The 25554-nt window shown below is 41.6% G+C and overlaps 1 protein-coding gene across 2 annotated transcripts in view; it reads right to left on the bottom strand.

Moving 5' to 3' along the window:
* Nucleotides 1-25554, bottom strand: part of bcl11ba (BCL11 transcription factor B a) — a 51803-nt gene that overhangs the window by 17524 nt on the left and 8725 nt on the right. The window contains exon 2 of one of the 2 annotated variants that reach the window (XM_067613803.1): nucleotides 22358-22846. In XM_067613803.1, coding sequence (XP_067469904.1) covers nucleotides 22358-22846 — 489 coding nt within the window. The remainder of the gene's footprint in view (nucleotides 1-22357; nucleotides 22847-25554) is intronic. The other variant, XM_067613804.1, reaches the window with a different exon arrangement.

The raw sequence follows: 25554 nt of genomic DNA, 5'->3' as shown, positions 1-25554 counted from the left end.
CTCTCTCTCTCTCTCTCTCGCTCCTCTATGTCTCCCTGTCGCCTGTCCCATCCAAATCCTCTCCCTCCTCCTTTCCCCTTATAGAAAGCTCGTCCAAATTGTACACTGCCAAGTAGAAGTCTCCTGGAACACACCGCACACACACACACACACATGCCAGAGCCCCATCCCAGACTATGATGTAGCAGTGGCCCTCCTGTCTGAATAAGACATATTACAGCACTGCCTGACACCGGCATCAAGAAGAAAAGATGTCTCTCTTTCTCTCTCTCTTGCTCCACCGGTGAACCAGACAGAGTTGAGTGTAATCCCAGGTTTATGAATTCAACATTATGCCCTGTGATCAGCTTCACCTTTTCAACTTTCAGAGCGAAGCAGCGATCTTCTGTTGTAAGTGTAACCTTTAGCAGCAATTTAAATATCTTCCTCCCCACGAAACGAGAGAATAAAAGAAGTCGTATTCGAGTTGACTAACGTCACCTGTAGAGACAAAAGCAGAGAGAAAGGGTTTGCTGAAGCGGGGTTGGGGTGGGAGAGGGGGGTGAAAATGAAGGAGTGTAGCCTGGGGTCTGAGTGTTATGGTCAGACTCCACTTGTTTATACAGAAATGGCAGCGAGAAGTAGGAGCGGGGAGGGAGTGGGGGGGTGGAGGGGGGGGCAGGTCGAGGACAAGAGCAGATCCAGACCAGATGGAGGTTAGAGGAGGGCATGGATGGAGGGATGGAGGGAGGGATGAGGGGACAGGTCTGTGTTCGAGGCCCTTATAAGGCCGGGATGACTGGAGAGCTGTGGAAAGGCTGCAGAGCCACTGCAAAAATATCTACCTGCAAGCAAGGACACAGTGCAAGACAACACCTAAAGTCAGTTTCATTTAACACCTTTTTATCATATAACCTCAAAGTCTTAAAGGATCATTCTGGTTTATCATAATTTGCTCTTATTTTTATAGTTTCATTTCTTTGGGATATGATAACATTGTACACACCAAAGTAACTGCTGAGATGTGGGAACACGTTGACATCAGCACAACAGTCAGATAGTCATAAAGGTTATATGGTGCGACAAATTACCAAACCAAACAACGTCTAAACCAATGTTATTTTGAGATAAAACTGAAAGCGAGCACACCTTGAAATGTTGGTAACAATCCCTCATCGCACAGGAAATCTGTGTGCGCACGACTACAGCACGTACAGTCGTTCAAACTCAGACAGTTTGGGTAATAATTTCACCCTTTGTCTGTCTTATATCTTATATCTGGTGGACAGACACAATAAAACACTCTTTACTCCAAAATCTGATTTTTTTTTTTTTTTTTTTTAACCAAAATCTGTTATCTGTCTGATTGAAGGCATTTTAAGAGAGACAGAGGAGGAGGGGGGAAGTTTAAGGTGTCTGGATAAGACTAACCAGGCATCTTCACACATACAACTTTATATACAGACAGTCGGACTCGTTTACTGTCAGTCAGACAGTAAACCGGTCTGCTTAGCTCATTATCTATCTAGCTGTCAACACATCTGATTTGAAAAAGAGCTGACATCATGTGAGTGACAGATGATAGTGGTTAGTATGTTATCATTAGCGCAGGTTGACTGCTAATTTAACTTGATGGCTAACGTTTTGTTCCGTTTTTTGGAAAGTAAACTCACCTACAGTCAAACCACAACCGTATTTTACAGCTTTCCATGATTGTAGTCTATTGTTATAAATCTCTGTATGTATCTGTATACAGTTTATTCTCGAATAATGCGCTTAATATGCTATGATAGGCTCAAGCATGACTGGTTGATGGAGGAGAGGAGAGAAGAGGAGGAAAAAGGAAAAGGAAGGAGCTCCTCAGTACTCCTGTTGTCTCCACACTAACTGGAAGCAGGCCTGCTCCCATAACCACTCCAATCTGTTTTCATTTGCTGAGCTTCATACCACCACACACAACACTCACACACACACTCACACACACACACACACACACACACACACACAGTCTGAAGCATAGTCTAGCAAGGCTGGCCCATCTCTTAAAGGAGAAATGCACTGGTTTTATTACTATTTGAAACAACAGCCACATTGTCACGTAGCCAGTAAACAGTAAGTAAAACAGTAAGTCAGCCAGTAAAGATCATATGCACCAAAATCTGAGGAAGACGTAAACCGATTATATAGATTTTATACCGGGATGAGTGTGTCACACATCTTGTCCTGCAAAAGGTGAAACACAGCAACAAGCAGCAAAATCCTGTGACATGCTACGACACGCACCCACATCCCACCGCATGCTATAATGTGCTGCCACAATCTCTGACGCACGGGGACACACTGCAACATGACGCGACACATGCTAAGACAACGCCTCGCACGCTGCAGCTTACTGTAATACAACGCAACACCCTGGGACATGACTGTATGACACACTGGGACATTTCCAAGTTCAAAAAAAAAAAAAAAAATAAGGTAGCATGATGACTGAAAATGTGAAGGCTACAAAAGGTAGGAGGAGATGAAGTGTTGGACAAAGAGGAACTAGAAAAACTGGAAAAACCTCTTTGTCATATGAGGACATGACTCTCTGAGAGGCCGGGGAAGGAGAGAGAGCGCGGTAGAGCCTCATATTCATAGCTCCACGGGTCATACAGCAGCCAAACACAACAGAGACATGAACAGAAAGTGGGGGAAGACAGATGATGAGTGAGAGAGGGAAAAAATGCTTTTAACTCATCTCCAAGACACAAGTTAACAACAGACTATTTTGGCTGCAAATAAATTAGGCCTGACTGGTCCTTTGGGGTCAGCTTCCTACCATTTTGACTGCGGGAACTTTTTTAGTCTCAGGAACCTTATCTTCATTTCAACGTAAGGAACCAGTTTTGGCTCCCATGGAACTACGGCTCTGGGACCAGGTCTTCTACAATTTATATAGAACATCCATTTAACCTGTAAGCACTGGTAACTGCCAGTATCAATAGAAAAGAGAGGGAATGGGGACTTCTTATTGCAAACCCAACTTCCTGAAACGTCGAAGAATGAGTGAGGTAGAGGATGAAAAACTATGAGAGAAAACTGAGACGTAGCTTTATGTGCTTCTTGATTTAATTAGGTTTGACATCTTTGGCAACTTACAAATAATGACACAATTTGTGCTTCTTCAGATAGGACCAGAATGTACTAAAGGTACTTTTAGTTCTTGAGTTTAGCTCCTACAGCTCCTCAGTTCCTATAGATCATAGATAGGTGTGTGTTTGCATGCGTGTGTTGTGGAGGGAAACAAAGAAATAGAGACAGTATCAATAATAGAAGACTTTTCAAAGATCTTGGCTTTATATGTTAGGAGCACTTACAGTAAGTGGTCTCAGTAGACTTTCATCATACTAGATCCACTTCTATCATTCTGTCTGTCTCTTCACAGAATTTATATGTCACAATCACTCTCACACACACACACACTTGTGTATCCACAGCCAACGTCGGTCAGAGCTGAGACCACAGCCTGCTCCACTGCTCATTAAAGTACTGACCATTTAGGTCAAGGCATCCACTGCTGGATCTGTTCTGCTTGTCTGAGTGTTGCTCTGTGTGTGTGTGTGTGTAAGTGCTTTGTCTAGCTGTTGTAGTGAAGCTCACATCAAGCTACCCTGGATGCACTGATCTGATTTCCCTTGCTAGTGAGACACCTCACCGCAGCCAGGCAGATGGCAGTGCTGTGCTGGCAGCCGTGACGAGAGGCCCGCTGGCGGCTGGTTGCACTTTATCCACTGACCAATCGCAGCTGGGCAGAGGAAGAAAATGATGCAGGTCCCGCGGTTGTTGTGAATGTCTGCATGGGTGGTCGTATAGTGCCGTAGTGTACCTAAGCATCTTGATGACATAATAATCTGCTGTGGGGCAGGGGGAGCAAAAACAATGGAGGAACTCTCTGGTGATTAAGCAGCTTTAGACGAGGAAAGAGAAAACACTGCGCCCGCCAACCTGCAATTTCCTCCCAGGTATGCCTTTTATCTGCAAGCCTTCAAGTGGTGCCAAAGGGCCAGTTAAGGGATCCTGTGGTTGGCTGGGAGTGTCGCTAAATGGGCCAAAAATTTCGCTGTGTGTCATGCACACGCAGAAATGTGTGAACAGACGCTATCCTCGACAAGCATTGATGATCAGGAATAAGGGAGAGCATGTGAAGATTTCTGGGATTAACAATCACCGTAACCCAATAGTCAGTGTGTTTTCAGTAACGCAGCACATGAAGGGAACAGGTTATGAGCAGCTTTTATTTTAAAACCCTCACCCCAGCCTTCTCAATGCAAGGAGGAGAGAAAAAAAAAAAAAAAAAAAAGAAGGGCGAGGATCTGCCTGTTTCTAATCAGAGGGGTTGTACTGCCAGTTGTTGTCCCTCTGCCAGCATTGTTTACTTGGCCAACCCCCAACCCCTCTCCGAACGGCAAATTACCCCAACGATGGGCAATTTTAGCCTAACCAACAGGTAGAAAAGACTGTTCCCACATGGGAAGGCCCCCAATCCATAGACACATGCTCTAACTACCTAAATAACAAAGTAGATATAATTTAAATGCATTATTTGCTTTCCTGGGAAACAGGACACGGGTTGCTTTCTCAGGAGAAAAACTACGCATGTTATTGATTTATTTACAGATGAAAAAAAAAGAGAGACGGCAGCAGCCCAGCTCCTCTCCTCCGGCCCTCTTTTTGTTATCTGTGATGTTGCCCAGAGAAATCAATAGAACAACTGTAGCTAGCAAGCTTTGTTTATCTTTTCCTCTAAGTGAATAATTCAGGGGTGTCAGCGGGGGTGAGGCAAAGCTTTGATACAAACGAAAGGGTTTGGTGTTCGAGGGGAGGGGAGAGTGTGGAAGGAGGGGGGGCGGGAGGCGGGAGGCTACCCCCCCTCTTTATCCCACTCTTCTTCTTCCCCAAAAGTCTTGAGGAGATGAGAGATGCTGAAACCAGCCAAAAATTTGGCTCAGGGTGAAAAGACGGAGAGAGACCGCCGCTCTGGTTTTACTGCACCACCACCAAGAATGTCCCTCACACCAAATAAATAGATGAATATCAGCGCTGAAGACAGCAACATCTGCTAAATATTGGGTAAAGGGAAAAGCCAGTAAAAGTTGGTCGGGCTTCAGTGGTGGAAGGGGTGGTGCTAAGTGGTTTTAAGAGGTGGTAAAGGGCTTGAAGCAGCGCTGTGAGATGCTACAGGATTTCAAAAAGGAGGGCAAAGGCTTCTATTGTGTGCTAAGATTTTGGTTTTAAAGATGGAAAAGGACGCCAAGGATGAGATCGAGGAATTCTTTAAACTACTATTTCAGAGTGAGTGTTGTCCGAACACATCTAAGGGGAAAAATTTTGCGGTCACACTGAAAGGCGAAGCAAAAGGCCTGCCGTCATAGAGAGGGCAGGATGTGATCATCAATCATTTTCAAACAAGTCTCTCCACAAAAGCATTGATGCTTTTGCACTCATTTGTACACACGATACACAAATTTATGGAAGTAGCTGTGTGAAGAAAGGAAAAAGAGCTTGAGATTCATGCATGTGAAAGTTGTTGGAGGGAGGGAGTGGGTTTTAGATGCTGCTAGATGATCTGACAAGCCCTTCGTTTGAAGCGTGCTGACGTTTTAATCATTTGAGGGGTTTGCGATGGCTGCTAGAGTATTCTAAGGGGTTTTAAATTGGGTAAGAGCGGGTAGAATCCTACGGGGTGTTAAGGTTAATAAAGGGTCCTCAACGGTTTCAAGAGGTTTTAAGGAATGGGAGCCGCAGTGGGCAGACAAACCAAACCGTCTGCTGTTTCCATGACATGACACAAACAGGAAAGGTTTAAATTTCTGTCGTGTCATAAGCTTTGATTGTAAGTCGTCCTTCCTCGTGTGTGTAGCCCGAGTAGTGTTAGTATGTGAAACTAGGGAGACTTAAAGCCTCCTAAACAAGGGGATCAACATGTATTTGTCAGGCTGTGCCACCCTCGGCTGCATGCACATACACACACACACCCACGCACGTGCACGACAAGGCAGCAAACATTTCCAGGGAAGTCGCTAAACCTCAGTGTCCCACCTTCGCCACGGACACACAAAAGCCCTCAGTCCCTTGTAATTGAGGTTTAAATCCTTTCCTAACATCCCTCCATCCCTCACTCTTCACCAAACATGGATTGCGCCGACACAGGGCCCCTAATCCTTCCCAGTTTAACCAAGTGAGAAATTAGCTTTTGTTAAGTGGTGATTTGGCCGGTGCTAAATGCCAACAGCCCATTGTAGAGGAGAGGGGCAGTCATGAGTCCCCCCAACGCAGCAAAATACTGTGGTAATCCCATCCTGTCCGTGCGGCCCTGCTGGAGCTGCTGCTGCCTGCTATTGTGCAGTGACAATATTGTCAAGTTATTTTTAGTCGAGAGCTATGTCTCTCTCTGTTTTGTCCAAAGAGGTTTTGAAGCATCAACATGTCAGCTTGGCTAGGAAGGCTTACTGTATTTATTACCTATTTCTGAGGTGTTGTGTGTGTTTTGCAGCGTCTACAAACCTCCCCCCCCACCCCACCCACCTCCCCCCTCCCCCTTCCTTCCCTCACTACTATCTTGACTTTACAAAATCAAATCTTGTATGCAGAGTTGTAGTGAAAGCCACCAGTGTCAGGTTGATAGACGACACAAGGAGCGGCTGCGGATTCAGATCCTCAAAGCCAGTGAGAAAGAGCAGGCTGTTCTGGCAGGAGGAGACAAGACAAAGCACAGCGTCGTCTCTGAGACTCAGCGGGGAGAAATCTGCCACAGAAAATCCCTGTGACTTGGTCTCAGTCCGAGCAAAATTCAGGAGTTAATTCAGAGAAGTCTGCAATGGCAGGGTGTTACGACATAGCTGGAAGGCAGAAGATATTTTCAGGCAATAAAAAAAGGCAGAAGAAGACCAAAGAGCTGGCGATGTCCAGCGTGCCAAACATTTTTTATGGCCAATCCCAGGCCAGATGACTGTCAAGTTTATTCCCCCGCTGCGGTAGGAAGATACCACAGTTCTACTGAGCATGGAGTTACACACAGGGAGTTTGATGTCTTTATGTGGAACACTATAACTCTTTACGCCCTAATTCATACAGTACATAGTGTGTAGCCAAGTTCACCTTTGCACACAAACAAACCATCCAAAACAAAAACTTAAGTGGTATTACTGGAGATTCTGTTTGTTTTAAAATTCGTCACAATCTTTTCGGAACTAAATGCTTGTTGCTACATCACATTTTCATCTCATGCTTACGTACCACGCAGCGTTTCTTTCATTTATTCCAATCTAAGTGGGACTTCCTGTTCAGTGTCTTTGAGGGAACACCTTCCAGACATCAGGAACTGATGTTAACAAATAATAGTGTCTATAACGGTTTTCTTTTTATTTTACACAGTGTATCAGGTCTTCTGTGCATGTGCATGGCCTCTTGTAGACATATACAGTTGCTCCATTTTGCTATATTTAATATATGTAAATTTTAATAATGGTTTTCAGTGCAAAGGTTTATTCTCAGTCTTGGAAATAGTAGCTTAAACTGATGAAGGTGGTTGAAAGTTTGATTTTTTTTTTTTTGCTACTGTTGTTTTTACATACTTACATTTATGCATATGTTATAGCACATATGCTTATTTCAAATTACTCTTACACAAACAGCAAATAAGCCTGCTAATATCAGAAAATCCAAACTGTCTCATACTTCCCATGATTACAGTGTAAATGTGTGTATTGTAGTGTTATACTCTATTTCACTGTATCACCTTTACTGTTGCTACAAGAATCAATGCTTTCACCAGAGGTTACATTTTAAATAAAGCAGTTGACTTGTGTTGCATGTTAGGAAGATAAAACACAGTAAAACACACATTTTTATATATAAATATTGTGAATTATTACTTTAACTGCATATGTTTTTTTTTTCTTAGTTATGCCAGGATACGACACTCAGCATCGCTCTGTTACTAAGTATAAATCTCAGAGTGTTTTGGAAAAGGCATGTTTGAGGTTCACTGGGTAAATGTGTCGGGTCACTGTAAGAAATGATCATATGGAGAGTCTGTGTGTTGTCTAAAAATACAGCATCCATCTGTAAACACAAGACTGGATCTGCCTCGCAAGAAATTTTCAACAAATTTAAGAGAAAAAAACACACCACACATTTAAACACATACACGCTTACAGACATTTCACGTTCACAAATTGCTGAGTAAACACATGTACACACACACACACACATACACACACACACACAATTGTCCAGACACAATACAGCATAAACACACACACATTACAAATTAGCTTCGAGAAAAATTGCAGCGTAAACACAGACATGCACATGTTCCAAATTGACACAAAAATAAAGGTGTGTACATACACAGAGAGAGAGAGAGAGAGAGAGAGAGAGAAAACTGGAAGTGGCGGGGACAGTTTCTCTGTAAACACACACTTTAACACGTACACACACTGCAGCCTACATAGCGTACAATGGCATTCAGAATGAGCGCGGGGTGCAGCCTTTCCTGGAGGGCTTGCGTCCTGAAATATCATCATCAGTGAGTCCAGATGAATACAGAGGGAAGTATAGCTTTGCATCCAGCCATTGTCACCTCCACAAAGCTTCCCAATCAACCTCCTTCAGCCTTTCTCTTCTCTCTATTCACTTTCACATACTACCTGCCTGACAACAGCTCCTCGCTCAGGGACACAATTGGAAACAAACTACACCTAGCGCTTTATCGCCCGATCTGATCGCTCAGAGTCACAAAAGCCAACACGCTATATGAAAGCCTCTCCCATCCACAGAGGGATTATTCACCAAGGAACCTATACTTTATTCAGAGATTACATTTCCCTCGGAGCGGTTATTACAGCTCTGATGACATTTGAAGTGAATGTTCTTGATATACTCGTGAGAATACATGTCAATTTTGCTAATTTCTATTAGTTTTTATGAAATTGTGGTTTTAAGAGTTGTTTATACATTTTCTTTTCTGGTAAGTCTTTCTTTTTCATATTTACCTAATAATGAAATCATCATCTTTCACACAGGACATGTAAATTTACATCTGCTTTTAAAAATGATACTTGAACAAGTCAAAGTACTCTATTCATCCACAGCACAGTGATTTTTTAGCTTTTGAAAGTCTCTTTTTGTATGCTAACACATGAATGGTTATTTGTGTTGTATAAATCACACAAGGTTAAAAGTCTACTAGCAAGTGTTGTAATATACACAAGTGTATCTTATGGATAGTAAATCCCAGGAACGTCTTTTCTTCCTTTTGCTCTTCAGAAAGTTTTCCAAATTAAACAGACGATGCAGCCCAAGCTAGTTCAAAAACTATTTTAACTTTTATTCTTGTGTACATTTTACCTGTAACACAGGAAGTTATGTTTGACATTTTTAGTAAGTTAAAACTGAAAAGAGGGAGAGCTAGGGGGGTTAGCATTAGCAGTGGTAGCTACTTTGGCTAAAAAGACACAAAAAGAGCGCCAACTCCAGCACCTATACAGATTACAGACTTCACACTGTTGGATTGACAGGTGATCAGTGGGACACACTGAGCGGAACAGAAAGCTCTCATGAGCTCTCCTGACTAAAAATGGAGAGAAAACAAACAAAAAACAGGAATTTTCAGTATTACCACTTAAAAACCTTTATTCATGGCTGCCTGTGATTCATGTCCATCCGGTTGGAAATGCCTTTGCGTTGGCCGGCTCCCCGGACTCTCCATGCTGCTAATAGCTTCTGGCTTTAATTCTGTTGTTGCATTCGAAATGAATCAGAGACCACCAAGAAAAACACACACATTCTCTCTCCCTTTCACCAAGGCTCTCCATTTTGCTAGATTTTTGCGCATCTAAGAAAAACACATATGACCCATACAGTACATTCAAAGCCCTGTGCCAAAACCACAAGCAAAATGCCAAAATAAATTCCATGAATAAATACCTGAACTCTGGAGGGACCATGAAGAAACTCTCTAACTGGGTTTAGCAGGAGGTTGGTTAAACCTGATCGTCCCTGTTGGGGAATTCAAATGAGCTCGTCCTTGAGGGAAAAGCTTTAAATAAATGAAAAGCTTCTAAAATCAACCTTCGCTCACTTAGATGCCATTTTCATCAAAGGAAAGATGATTTTCCAAAGCTATTAAAAGCCAAACAGCAAAGCAGACGTCATGTCTCAGTAGCTGCTAAACCAAGTGGTTCTCAAAGTGGGGTCCAGGGACCTGCGGGGGTCCTCCAGAGGAATATTAAATACAATGTGAATCATATGGCAATAAATCTGATCAGATGTAGTTCTATTTGGGGGGTTGTTGTATCAAAAAAGAAATCTGTTTCTAAACCATAATGTTCCTCCATACAGAGCATACACACACATACACACACACACACAAATTCCTAAAAAGAGGCATCTGAAAGACAGAAAAAAGGAAATAATATTCTTATTAGAACCTAATTATCATCTTTAAAATGCTGTGAATATTATCCAATCTTGATCAAACCCGGCACAGTTTGAGAGGCTGAAAGCAAAATAAAGTCTCTGTTTGAAATGAAGAACTGAGAGTAAACAATAGATTCACAAATGGCTGCCAGCCAGCCTCTGAGTACGTGTGACTGCGTGTTTGTGTGTGTGCGCGCGTGTGTGTGTGTGTGTGTGTGTGTGTGTTGTACGACAAAATTAGGAGGGGATTTTACTGAAAAGCCTTTCCTTTTACTCTCAGCAATTAAAGGAGATTTCATAAAAGTTATGGCCAGACATCGAAAGAGAGACGCTGCCTGAAAAACAAACCATACCAATCTGCCATCTATTCTGCCTCGATAACCCCCCCCCCCCCCCCAAACACACACACACACACACACACACACACACACACACACATACACGCCTTCATCATCTCCGCCCTGCCTTCATCCTCATTCTCTCTCACACACACGCACACACACACACACACACACTCAGAGCCTCTTCCACCAATCTCATCCCTGACGCCAGGACATCAATTTTCGCAAGTCGCCGAAAATTACCATGCATGAATGCAAAAAAGGCTGATCAGGAGTAATTAACACGGCTTCATATGCAAATTTTATTAATGCAGAACTACAAAGTCATTATGCAAATGAGGGTTTCGTCGAGCCTCTTGACAAATACTCCCAGCTCCAGCCATCTAGCAGCCGGGATGGATGACAAGTCTGCTCACTCAGTTTAGACTGGAGGGATGCCTGTGTGTTTTAGTCTAGTTAGTGGATTAGCACTGGTTAGCGCTAGTGGCTAGCTGTGCGTGTGTGTGTGTGTGTGTGTGTGTGTGTCTGCATGTGTGTGTATGTGTGTGCGTGCACATACATGGGCCGTGTGTGTAAACTGTGTGATTAGGGAAGTTGCTAATGGCTGCGCGGCAGAGTAATGAACCTGAGATCCAGGGGATGGAGGGATGGAGGAGGAGGAGGAGGGGGGGGGGTAAGATGATATGAATATGCATGATGCTCACTGGCTTTGATGATTAAAGAAAAATTTAATATTTAAATGAGTGCATGCAAAGTGATTAACGCAGCAGAGAGAGGCGACGAGGCGAAAATCGCAAAAAGGGATTTTGAAAATGCTAAGAAGCACATGAGATGCCGCTTTGCCTTTTTATGCTCTATTAATGGCTAAAACTCTCTCTCTCTCTCTCTCTTTGTGTCTCTCTATGTCTCTCTGCCCCGCTCTCTCTTTTCCAGCCTTCATGTCTCGGTTGTTTTTGCTCTCGGTGTCTGGTTTGTGTCCAGGATGCTGGATTTACAGAGGAAAGGTAGAGCGTCGTTTAGAAGAAGTGGATGGAGGAAGGAGAGGAAGGAGAAAATGAGGCACACACACACACACACATTCACACTCAAATACACACACAGCAAGTGTGAAATTCAGAGTAAAGATGCACTGATTACATTTTTCTTGCTTGATTCCGATTGCCAATTTTTTAAAAGCTTGACCTGCCGATACTGATTTTCTTTAGTTTGATATAATTAACAGCCTGGAGACAGCAAAAACTTTCTGTTCTACATGCTTGTTGAAGCTTAATTTTGTATTAAAATGATCTGCGATGAAAACGGGGAAGCTCTCAGGGAAATTCCCATTTGCATCCGAGATTATGTAAAGAGGCCGACTGACCTGTTCTCTTTGGCAGCCAGGTGACCGTCTGGGGGAGGTCATGGTGGGAGAGAAACCTGACTATGGAGAAGCGCATGTATACAGAGATTTTGAGTATAATCGGTGTAAGGTAACATAACCTGGTTACTCTCAATAATTGGGTTTCTTGTCTGCATGTTCACCTACTGGTGTTCTCACTATTCAGCGCAGCTGTAGTGCAACACCAGATCAGTTAATACCATCGGCTTTATAGTCACAGACACCTACCAGTTCTGGTCTGAGCCGGTCAGACGTAAAATCAATCAGTGGCCGATTGATCAGTGCTAGTTCCCCCCTGGTGCAGAGGGGATAATGAATTGTGGTGAAACACAATCAAGACCAGTGCTGGGATGTAACTCATTACTGAGTAACTTTAAGAGATTCAAATGTTAAATTCATTTTTTACACCCACTAATCTCAGTAACACTCTGTTACTTTGACATTTTGGGGCGTTGTTGGTTTACTGTCTTCCCAGTAGGCTTGATATCAGTTTCATCTCCATGTGTTCAGTGTGGGATGTACAGTAGCTTGGTGCAGTAGCTGCAGGAGGAAAGAGGGAAGCAGCTCCTGCAAATTAGATTTACGCCTTCCAAAAAATGTGACATGAAGATGTACTGTAGCTGCCTTTAAGATGTTACAAGGCACATTTGATGGAGCACAGCTATGTAATGTAAATTAACGTAAGTAAACATTTAATTAATTCTGCTGTGGAGTACCTAGTAAGGTAACGTTACTTAATTATCTCTCCACTGAGTAATGAGTAACTAGTTACATTTTTCAAGTAACTTATCCAACACACAGTTCAAAACTAAAAGTGTTTGTGTGTGTGTGTCCGTCCACATCCTTACAGGCCTATTAAAAATGCATCAGGACTGTGCTGTGTGAACACAGGCGCACACGCACAAAAACACCTAAACCGAAACTAGCCAAAAGCACACAGGATACAGAGGGCAAGAGAGGTAGTGAGAGACAGAGGGAGAGAGAGCGAGCAGCGATACAAACCAGAGTAATTACCACTTCAAAAAGGCCAGCGCTTCATCCGAGAGGCCTCCCAGCTTTATTGAAACAACGCAAAAAAACAAGAGCAGCGGGCGCTGTAATGCCTCTAAAGTACAGGCTGTTATATCAAACACACACACACACACTCACACACACACACGCACACACACACACACAGACACCGTGCCCTAGCTCTTTGTTAAGTCTTTGTGCAGTTTCATTTGGAAGATAAATAAGCATATGGTAAATATTTTAGGGACACACCACTGTGCTCAGTCATTATTTATTGAAGATGTCTGTGTGTGTGTGTCCATGTGAATAATGTTTACATAAGATTCAAACACGCTCTCTTGAAAATGATTTTTTTTTTCATTTTGTGTGTGTTTTCTCATTTCCTTACTCTGCATATATGGCACATCCCGTTTGAAATAATGTGTATTAATTATTCTCTGTTGTGTGTCATAATCAAATTAAAACCGGGCGCGCGTGTGTGTGTGTGTGTGTGTGTGAGAGAGAGGGAGAGGGAGAGAGCTACTTACACACATGTGCACATGTAACCATCTGTGTGTGAAAGACAGAGACAGTGAGACAGAGAACAAACAAAGAAAAAAAAAGTCAGTTGGGAAAAAAACGACAGAAAAAAGCGTGTGTGAAAGCAGAGGTAGAGCGAGACAGCTGGCACATATACACACACACACACACACACACACACAGCCTGTCAAATTGCTCTGTCAGATTAAAAAGGTGTCATCATATTTGAGTTTGTCAAAACTACCCGTGCCTTTATGGGTGTGTGTGTGTGAGTGTGTGTGTGAGTGTGAGTGTGTGTTCCTCTCCACTCCAACTGGACTTAGTTAAATATCTGAATTAAACCCTAGTTGACAAGGCTTTAAGGGCTGCACAGCACTGTGTCAGGTGGTGTTAAACACTCCTCAGTGATATGCAGGTATCCTACGCGAGAGTGTGTGTGTATGTGTGTGTGTGCCTTTCAGTTAAAATGACTTCCCTTCTCTTTCTTCTAATCCAAACTGTCAGGATTCCACCTCTGTGACATTTGTTGCTAACCCAACTAACTCTGGAGGGTGTGTGACCAGAAGGTTGCCAGTTTAAATCCCCGGACCCAAAGAGAAGACAACTGTAGGTGCATGTGACCAAGACCTGCTAACAAGTAAAAAATGTGGCTGTACTGAACCATTGTGTAACTGTTTGTCAGGTTTCTTTGACTGGTCTGAAAAGTTGAAGCATGACAACTCTGTCAATACAAGGTAAATTTATATCTGCTACTGTGCTTGTTATATTAAGTACAGTAGTTCTTCATTTTTGTTTTTACATGTTATTATTTACTGTTTATAGGCTATTTAGCCTAATTACCCTGTTGCCTTACTCTGTTTTTATGAAGGAACACCTAGAGGGAAATATATATTTGCGTTGTGATATTATAAATTAAAAAAAGCTTTAATGGTAGCTTCGAGTTTCTTGGTGATGTTTTCTTCTTCACACATTGTTGAAATGTCTAAATTAATAATTGATTAGGTGAAATTGTGCGGTTGACTTTGTCATATCGATTTTGTTGTGACATTAAATTACTCATAAGTGCAGTGGTTGTTAATTGTTTATGACTTGTTATTGACCATTTGGGGTATTTAGGCTACTTTGATTATTTAAATAACATAGGTTATGTCATTATGTGATGAATGTCGTTTTATAATAATATCACACCACCAAAATATGCAAATATTTCCTTTTAATACTCATTTCAGTGTCATTGTAGAGAATTATACTGATGGTCATGCAAAGCAATTAGTGTTCTTAAAGACAGATAGATTATAAAACAAGAGCTGGTGATTAAAGAAAGTCATTTCATGACTTTAGACATTCCTTTGTGAAGACAACGCCTTAGTACAATTTTATGTGGTAGCCAGGTGTAGCATCAGTGTAGCATCTTCAGTTGATTATAATCGACGCGCTCTGCTGCAGCAGACATGTTGCACCGCGTCCCTGCTTGGCGTATTTAGGCCATTAGCCTACCTGTTGTTTTGCTAAATTAGCCTGGCAAATTTAGCTAGCTAACAGCTGAGATATAACTGGCCTGACTCCTCTCAAGCTACAACTCAGTGTTTGGAGTAGAGACTCAGTAAAAATGTCAGGTGTTGTGTCATAACCTCAAACTGCTGACAATTCAGCTGTTCTTTTAAACTTAAAAGATTATGAAATGACGTATGGTTTATGTGAATTAAATACATGGCCAAGCAGAAGAGTGTTATGGAAGAGGAAGAGAATCGCACACTGATATGTGTGCTGGTGGGAACTGAATGGATGTCCAGGTAGAGGAGTGGGGGCTGTTTGCTAATTTTTCTCTTTTCCTGATATGGATTTGTGAGATCAAAGCTTTTTGGGGGGGCTGTGAGTGGCCTAAAGGGAGTGTGTGTGCATGTCATAAGATGGTCCTTTCAGATATTCTTCATGTTCTGTTTCTTACCCGTGGTGATTTACAGGCGCATGTGCACACAGCGTGGCCTACCGACGACGTTGATGGCTATCATTAATGTCCAGGAGACAAGATTAGGAATAGAGGCTGCTACAGAAAAAATAACAAAATCTAACTTCTGTAAGTTAGAAAATATCTGATCAAATGATGAAAAGTCATAAAAAGAAATAAGTATGTAGCAACCAGTCATTTCGAAGTGAGTTGCATTCTTTGCTGCAAGTCAGTAAAGATATATCAATCATATTTTTATTGTACATGCACCAAAATTTGTATAATATGGTGCCATGAACATTTTTATTGATTTTATTATTTTCCTTGTTGCCAAACACGATTTCCTACTGATTTAGATTACAATCAGATGAAAGTTTAATTATACTGTGTCAATGACGTACATGATACATACAGTGAAACTGTGTTTTTGAAGTGAACTGAGAATGTTCTTATCATGTGAGACAACCACAGTGTAATCAGTATCACATTTCTTTGCACAGAATTTAAAAATGTATGGAAGTGCACTGATTTGGATGCTTTTACACAAATGTGAAGATTTTCTTTGAACTGTAAATCAAAATAATTCTTTCCTTAAACCGTCAACTGATGCAAAAACATTTGTGACAACCAACACACACCTTCCTGTCTGTGGCCTCTCGTGCAATCAGCGATGACGACGAGCGGTCAAAACAAGACGAAAACAACTCAAGATGGTGTGAATACTGAGAATAAGTATAAGTCTACAGCATGCTTTACTACAACCACAGTAACTGCTCTTCAGCTCTGAATACAGCTGAAGTCACACAAACTGAAAAAAAGCTTTCTGCTCCTTTATTTCCATTTTACATTCTCTGTTCTGCAACCTGGCAGATGGATATAGAGAAAAAAAAAATACCAGCACTCACAGAGCAAGAACACATCTTCTAATTTAGGGGGGTGAAAAAAAACTTGGCTTGATGCACATGTAAGTGTGTGAATATGTGTGTGTGTCCCATTTCACATGGCGAACAAATGGAAGTGAAAAAGCTTGAGAATAAACGAGTAGTTTGACCTGCTGGGAGCCAATTACGAAGCGTTGTCGCCAGTCGTGTTCTGAGCTGACATTCAAACTCCCTGACCAGGTAATGAAAGGTGTAAAAATCTACTGGAGAAAAAGCTCGGTCTGACTTGCAAAGAGAAAATTCCACCTGCCATATTTCAATCCCCCGGTGATTATGAGTAGGGCTGAGCGTGTTCTCTCCAAATTACACTCCGGCTCGATTAATAAACCCCTCTGTCCTCTCCTCGTGTTAATAAGGTGCTAGTTGGACATATTTCATGTGGAAATTGTGAAATACCGAGGGTAATTTTGAAACATAAAATGTTATTGCAGCAATATAGTTTACAGTTGCCGCAGTGCACGTCCAATTGAGCCGCTAATATGTTTTTGCTTTTAATGTGAAAATTATTGCACATTCTGTTATGAAGAAATATTGTGCAATTACAATTTCAAGCCTTCCAACGCTGCACATGTGGAGTTGATTTCACAAGAGGATTACAGTTTGTTATATTGCAAGCATTTAAACGCAGGGGGAAAAATATACTTATGCACATAAATATGAATAATGCCGAGCTAATAACGTGACCAATGCCAATCAATTAGTGCACACACCTGAGTGCAGCTCTGCAGACACTCTGGGATTGTATTAGAGTTATTAGCACCCTCCAATTGCTCAGGTTGTCGTGTTAAATATAAAGCCGTAGCACATTTACTGACCTAAGTGCCGTGCTGTCAGAGGTTCAGGTGGCTGTGCTGTCCACAGCAGTGCTGTGCGGCTGCCTGGCAGAGTTGTAACAGCCTGGTAAAATATTGATGAAGTTCAGGCCCAAACACAGTGTTTTACAGCGCAGGCCAAACCGCAGGCTGACACGTTCAGAGGAGCTGTGTCCTGCTCCAACGCACTAAATGGGGAAACAGAGTCAGGATTGTTACCTGTGAGTGCATTTCCTCATGTGGCCAGCCTTTCTTGTGCGGCTAGTCCAGTGCTGCCGATGAATTTAGTGTAGATTCCGTCCAAATGTCAGGTAGATTTTACACAAACTTTTGAAATGGTGCTATAAATAGAGCAAAAGCAGGAGTGTTTCTCTCTGAGGAACGGGAATAAATTGGCTTCGGGAAATGCATAGAAAACAATTCCAGCAGACAAATAGAACCCCTTAAAGACTTGCAAGAATTGGTGTGCTATTGATTAGTATTGGCAAGATATCCCATGCATTCATCTGAAGACAGATGTATTTCTAATATATTATGATTAATACTGTGCGCTTTGGAGACAACACATTTGGCAAAGCCAGATTTGAATCTTTGGAATCATTTATTAGGACCAGTTGTATCAAATCATTTATCACATCATTATTTTATCAACTAGATGACAGTCCTCTTTAAATGAAATGAATGAATGTTTTATTTTTACTATTTTTATATTACATTTTGAGATCCTTCACAAAAATTACTTCAGCTGGTCACCATTATTCTGTCTTAAACAGATACTGTAACCACAGCTCATTCAGAAGGCTGCTGTTAGATTTCAGTATAGTGACAAATGGCTGCACTAAATACCTGTGAATCAAAACCTGCATTCTTTTGTTTAATAGTATTTTGCGTACTTTCATTTTATTTCATTTTAGTTCTCATTTTATTTAAAGGTATACTATGCAAGACTTTCCTAAAAAACAATGTATATACGCATACAAAAATAATCCCTCTCAATCATCATTTATGACTCACTACAAGTGTGTGACGCTGTATGTACCAACAGAGAGCCTGTATTTTCTTATTTTTTTGCTGTGTTCAGGATGTTTCTGGGCTTCAACATTTGGGCAGTGAATGTGTAGCCCCCAGCCAATAACAGCGCACAGGGTGTGTGTGTGTGGGACTCACATAGAACATAGACAACATAGACAAGAGGAAGCTACAAAAATGGTGGACATAATGCCAATGTTCTGCTTGTTCAACAGTTGTTTGATAAATTGCTCGTACTGTCTTCCTTACTGCCTGACTTTGTTGCACTTACGGCAGCGAGCAGTCATAGTTGACATGAGTAAGGTATAACCTAAAGTCAGCCCACTCTGTGTGTGTGTGTGTGTGTGTGTGTGTGTGTGTGTAGCTCAGCCCCGCCCTCATGCATACAGGCACAGACAGCAGAAGAGAGAGATGTTAAGCCGGGAAGGAGGGGCCAAGTTTGAATGTTGTGTTTACAAACAACACCCGACAAATCCTGCATAGCATGCCTTTAATTTCCATCTCACTGTCAAATACTAGTAATTCATTAGGATTAGGGTTTATTCATCTATGAAGCATCCATCCCGTATAGTACAATATCTACAAGTACTGAGTCAAAGGCAACTGGATGTGGTCTTTTATTACATCTAAATTTTGTAAACTCAGCTTGTCTTGGAAAGGTTTAATGGCTACAGTGTTGGTCCAAACTAAGAGGAGTAAAGCTGAATTTCGGATATTTCCAAACACGCAGTCTTCCATACTCCATGACACATGCATATGTTAACTTGCCAGTATGGATTTGATGTTACCTTGACCCTATGAGTGTATATTGTAAGCATCAAGATGGACTATGTCTACTCCAAACAGACCTACTGGCTACAATACAGAAGCCAACCCAAACAGTACTGGAAAATGAACAGCTGTGTGTCTTATTTCGTCTGCAACATACCACATGTCAAATTAGAGAAATGTTTGTTTTCTACATGCTGTCATCTTTTTCAGCTGTTGACTCGTGGTTAATTTTAGCACCTGCTGGTTGTTGGTGAGTACCTGCCGTCAAGCACTGAGGTACAGGGTTCTAGTTCTACAAACAGTGACCTCAAGGAAGGCAGGACATCTGCTAGGAGTTCTTGTCACACGTAAAATCGCAAATTTTAACCAAATCTTCAGGAAATCAGCAAAAGAAAATGTGAATTTATGCACGTTTCCATCCATTACCGTTATGTGGATATTAGTTGGTTCATCAAGATAAGCGGTAGGTGGGCTAATTCTCCAGCCAGGTCCCACTAGACCACTGCAGAAGAAGAGGATGCAATGTTTCATTGGCGTTTTGTTGCTGTCTCCCATTTAATATGGCATTTATGTTTGTTTCTTGTATTATTTCAAGGTATGTTGCAGTCTCCATGACATCATGCCTGATGTTTTTGTCTGCTGCCATTTTTTGTCTCTCCAGTGGAGTGGAAGCTTGAGTGACATTTAAGTCACATGATTTCTATACATCATCATTTATTCGCTGAATCTGTTTCCATTGCACTTTTTGCAATATTTCAAGATTTTTTCAAATTTTCAGTGTTTCCACTCAGGTTTTTTTTATGCACACATAGAAAATGCACGTAAAAACAGGTGGATGGAAACACACCTACAGACTGGAATATTCTGCTCTTCCCCTCTGGCTTCTTTATGAGCGTCTTGACTGGTTTGAGAGATAACTGCTGGTGCTCTTCCCCCCACAGCTGCTCTCCTGCTAAACTGCCTCTTTACCCCTCTGAATGGGGGAGAAACTAGCCACTTTTAATCCCTCTTTCTCTGTCTTTTTTCCTCCTCCTTCTCCTCTCATCGTGTTTTTTTTTCCCTTCTTTTGCTTATTTGAATTTTAATGAGCTTTTCACCTTTTTAAGCAGATGGCTTAGGCTGGATTTCTCCATGAAAGTCGGGGTGAGTCTCTCTGTCACGTTTTGCACAATTTGTTTCAACTAGCCGAGTCCTTGAGGGGGTTTAGGGCTTTGAGTGGGTAATGTGCCTGTCTCTCCCCTCTTTCTCTTCTCTCCCTCTCTCTGTTGTCCTCTCCTTCTAATGAAATGAACACATCTCTCTCTTTCTCTCCCTCTCTTGCTAGAGAGGATGGACTAAGTCTCATGATGCATCCACAAAAGCAGTAAAGGTACATTTGTATAGTGTGAAAACAGAGCTGCAGGTTTGGTACTGTCCCAAACATCTTGCCATCCCTCCTTCTATCTCTTCCTTCCTTCCTTATGGAATAGTTCTTTGGAAATATGCTCATTACCCTCTTTCTGAAAGTGAAATGAGAAGACTGACACCCATCTCATGTCTGTGCATTAAGTATGGATCTGGAGAAGAGACGTAGTTACTCTAGCTTAGCATAAGGAATGAAAGCAAGGGGAAACAGCTGGCTTGAGGTTGTATCTAGTTTGTCTAATGTGTACACAAAGAGAAATGTAAAAACTACATCTTGTGGTTTTTATGCTGGAACTATTTATTGGCAAAAAACAGCTGTGTGGCTTTTTCAAGTCTTTGCTAGGTTTGGTATCATCATGCCTGTACAGACACCAAAACCTGTGCTCACCAACTGTATCTGGCAATCCATGCTATAGCCGGAGACCCAGCACAGAAGTGCTGGAGGCAGGGTCCAAAATTAACACCCGCCAAGCACAAAAATGCGGGTACATTTTCTGTTTGGCAAGTAAATCCCTGAAGGCTATCCGCCACACTGGCAGGTAAATGTTTGTACCAAAATAGTCATGTAATAAAATATCTGGCATGATGGCTCGGAGGAAATTACTCATGTTTGTCCCTTTATAGTGTAGACACATGCGCCATATGTGTTTTTACACGCGTCTAAACAGTAGCAGCGCTAGAGATGGTCTGACACTGTGTCTACACAGAGAGCATAGTGTGAGCAGCACGTTTAGCAGAGCAGCAGCAGCAGCGAGTGCTCCGTCTGTGTGTCTACACAGGAGGCGTTCAGGTACAGTGTTGAGCGTAGGTCGACCGCATTTTAGAAGTGCTCAGAACACAATCACAATAACTGTAGTTACGCATGTAAAACTCTGTACAACTACAGTTGTTTTTAAATGTGCTCTACAAATACACTTGATTTTTGATTTGATTAACCATTGATCATAATATTAAAATAATTTTGCTTCAAATTTTGCCCTGGCCTCTTCTTTAAGTTTGTATTCAACATAATACTTATACTATTATCTCAATGAAATGTACTGAAACAAATGTATATGTGACACAAAAACGCAATTTATCATATGCTTGGCCTGTGATTTTTTTCGTCTACCAGTCCCCTTGACAGGTGAGTCAAAATGGTCATTTCGAACACTGGCTGGAAGTGGAGGGTAGTAATAGAAGTGGACTTGCTTTACTGGTCATCTCCTAAACTATGGGAAAAGTGGTCCCTACCAGACATTAAAAATTACAACATAAACACTTTTAACACGCCTGATTTCAACCTTTTCAGATGCAATGATGTGGTGTCTAAAAGCACAAAGATCTTGCGTAATAACACGCATGGGAAATGACATGTTTCTGAGCAAGTGTCTTATTGCTCAAGGCACATTTACCACTCCAGAACTATCTGTGGAGCTGTGCTAAATTTCATATACTCCCACTTCTCTCATTCATAACTCATCTACAGTGAGTAATAATAATACCATTCTCAATTTCAAAAGTATATTTAGACCAATCTGTTAAGAGAACTCAGCAGATGGGTTTCTTAAGAAATAGTTCTGACACATACCTCCCCTAAAAGCACACATTTTGTTTTTTACATTTCTTTCCATTTATGAGAGCTTTAGAGGTGTTGGTTGGTGTCCTGACTCCTGCTAATAAACACACAGATAAAAAAAATGATATTTTTTCTCATCTTGCTCTCAGAAGGAAGCAAAATGCTGAGCTATCCTTTCAGAGTGTGTGTTTGTCATGCCTACCTGCCGATGTGTTCTCCTGCTTGGGGCAAATTCCTTTGATGGGCGTCCTCGCTCCCCTCTCACCTCCTCCCCTTTCTCCTACCACCTCCTCCTCCTCCTCTGGTGTCACCTGGATGCCGATCTCCACCGGCTCCACCACCTTCCTCAGCTCCAACCGCTGGGCGTGGTGATGAAGGCTCTGCAGAGTCGGACTTCCTCCTCCTCCTCCCCGGTCGGTCATCTTGTCGTAGCAGCCATTGGCCAGCAGCGGCGTTTGGCACTGCTTCTTCTTGTGCTCAATGAAGAGGAGGATGTCGCCCAGCGGGAAGGTCATCTGGCACTGGCCGCAGGTCAGCAGGTCGTGGTCGGCATGGAGGCCGGGTGGAAGGGCGTGGGCCAGACTTGGGTCCAAAGGGTGGGGAGGTAGGCCGAGCGCGTGGGAAGGCAGGCTGAGCGGGTGGGGGGGTAGGGAGTCAGAGAGCAGGCCGCCATCTGGATGCTCAACCTCTGCTGTCCAATAAGAGAAAGAGAAGAAAAATAGATATAAGAAGATTAAACAACTGGTCGTTTGCAAACTGGACTTTGTGTCACATTGTTTAGTTGGACGTTTAGAGATTGTAGAGAAAAGAGAAGCTGGTTCCAGGACCAGCAAAAAATATGAGTGGGCCATGTTGTGTGCACCAAAAAACAAATGCCCTCCAGGAATGCCCAAAAGACCTTTAACCAGTGAGCATGTTAGAGGGTTGTTAATATGAAAGTGTGGGAGAAGAAATACAAAAAAAAGACAAAGGTGAAGTAAGTAAACTAGAATCATCCATGTTGGTTTCCAACTTTTTTGGCTTAAAATGTAACAATGTCTACCTGCAAACTCTCTTTACCAGTTGCTGGATGTCTTCTGGTGGGGATTTCCATCACTGTATTTTAATCATTTTCAAAGTCCTGAAGGAGTTTAATTTTTCCATGATTCACTCCAGGAAAAAAGCAAAAAAATTTAGGCAAATCTATAAAAATATGCATAATCTTGTGAAGCAGAAATCACCCTTCAAATTTATTGTGACCCACAGGCTGGGAACCACTGGTCCATGTGTTCCCAGAAGATTGTTAGTGGAGCAGCTGCAGTAGTCCATGCTAATTCATTAGCACAAACTATTATATGTTAAGTGATATATGAACGTTAAAGTTGTATCTTGCTAAGTCTTACAGACCTTTTAAAAGGTCAGTCTTCCATCTTTGGATGGTGTTTAAGCAACGGGCTGTTTACTGCTGTCAAAAACATAATACACACTTCCTCTGCAGGAGAGGATTTTTGCTGGGAAACAGCAGACAGCAGATGTGTGGAATGTAAAAGCTTTCATGAACAGGCTATAAGTGAGGGATCGGTTTAGATTATCACTTAAAGGAAGCAAAGTGAAGGAGTGAGGAGGTCTGGAATGGGTTGAAGAAAAGAAGTGGAGCACAGAGGTAAACAGGAAAAGAGTGAAATCATAATCATATCTCTCTCTCTCTCTCTCTCTCTCTCTCTCTCTGTCTCTCTGTCTCTCTTCCTTTTAATACAATATGATGGATTAGCAGCAGGTTGGCCATTTGTCTCAGCCTACACATTAGAAATGCAAACAGATTTGGGATGTTAAATGCAGATGAAGGCTCCAGATGGAGCAGCCCACCTCAACATCTACCTGCTATAGGTCTGCTTTTAAATACAACACGCTCTGCTTCTCACACTGGCAACACATATACATTCCAAGTACACATTGTATGTCAGTCGTTCCTAGCCTTCTTTTGCTTTAAATGGAGCAGTATCTACTTGTGACTGCATGTAGGTTATTGCTTTAGAGTGGATGTGAGTTGTGAGCAGTCAAACCAAAGGCTGAGTTTTGCTTCTCACACTGTATCAAATGGAGGACTTTTATTATCCTGTATTTCACAAAAAAAAAAAAGAAAATTTAACAGAAATATATTTTTCCTTTTTCATCCTTTTAATCATTTTATGAGCCCTCAGATTTATTTTGGGACCCCATGAGGGGTTGCGAGCCCTCAGTTGGAAACCACTTTTGTATGCAATGTAATTCTGATTAATTACTATTATTACTTGCTGTAGTGATAATAGCAACATAAATACGACTATTAGTGCAACTATTTCCGCTACTAGTGCTGCAATTAATAATACTGTAAAAAAAAAGGGAAGAAAATATAGATATATAATAAGAGAAATATATATATATATATATATATATATATATATATATACACACACATTTGCACAAAACATAGACACCTATATTGTATATTTATAAACATACACAAATGTCATGAAATGTAATGTGATGTGAAGTGGTTTGCAGTCTCCAGTGTGTTAGAAATCTACAAATAACAAATATCAAAATAAATCATAATTTAATTTACCTACAGTATTAATAATAATCATTTAAGAAAGTCTGATGTTCTCAGATACATCTTAATCCTTCTTATCATCTTCATCATCCAAAAACTGTAAAACAAATATAAGTGGAAGCTCTTATTTTTAAAACTTTTAAATGTTACAACTTTCTATTTTTAGCAATATTTATTTTTGCCGCTGCAGCTACAGGAAGCATGTATGTGTCTGAGCAGGTGTGTACAGTGTCAACCCACATCTCGCTCCCGCTGCATGTGTGTATGTGTTGCATGTTTGTACTGCATGCATCGTGTGTCATAACATGTTTGCATGTGCATGTGTACCTCGTGGGTGCACATGCACATGCGTGTGTGTGTGTGTGTGTATGTGTGTGTATCTGTGTGTGTGTGTGTGTGTGTGTGTGTGTGTGTGTGTGTGTGTGTGTGTGTGTGTGTGTGTGTAGCCTGCAGGCTGCAGCCATCTGTGCTCCGCTATTGAAATGAACAGCCATGTACAGTATTTCTCCAGTGATAAACATTAGAAAGAATAAAGCCAGTGAGCTGACCTGGAACAAACACTGACCCCTTCAAACTTGACTTCATCTCTGAGATGAACAATTAGAGTAATATGATAATAAGTTACAGACAAACCTCAAATACACAGCTGACTTCCTGTGTGTGTGAACATCAACTAGAACAGGATCTGAATCTTTTGATGCTGCAAAAATATTTCAAATTTACACCCAGCAGCGTATGCACGTATTAATGTTTCTTATAAACATAATGTAAACACCACTATCTTCACATCACCCAGAGCCAGTTTTAATAGATATTCAAAGACAACA

Source organism: Thunnus thynnus, chromosome 16, assembly GCF_963924715.1.
Source record: "Thunnus thynnus chromosome 16, fThuThy2.1, whole genome shotgun sequence".
Taxonomy (NCBI): Eukaryota; Metazoa; Chordata; class Actinopteri; order Scombriformes; family Scombridae; genus Thunnus; species Thunnus thynnus.
The sequence above is the reverse complement of the archived record's forward strand: the minus strand, read 5'-3'. Positions and strand labels throughout refer to the sequence as shown.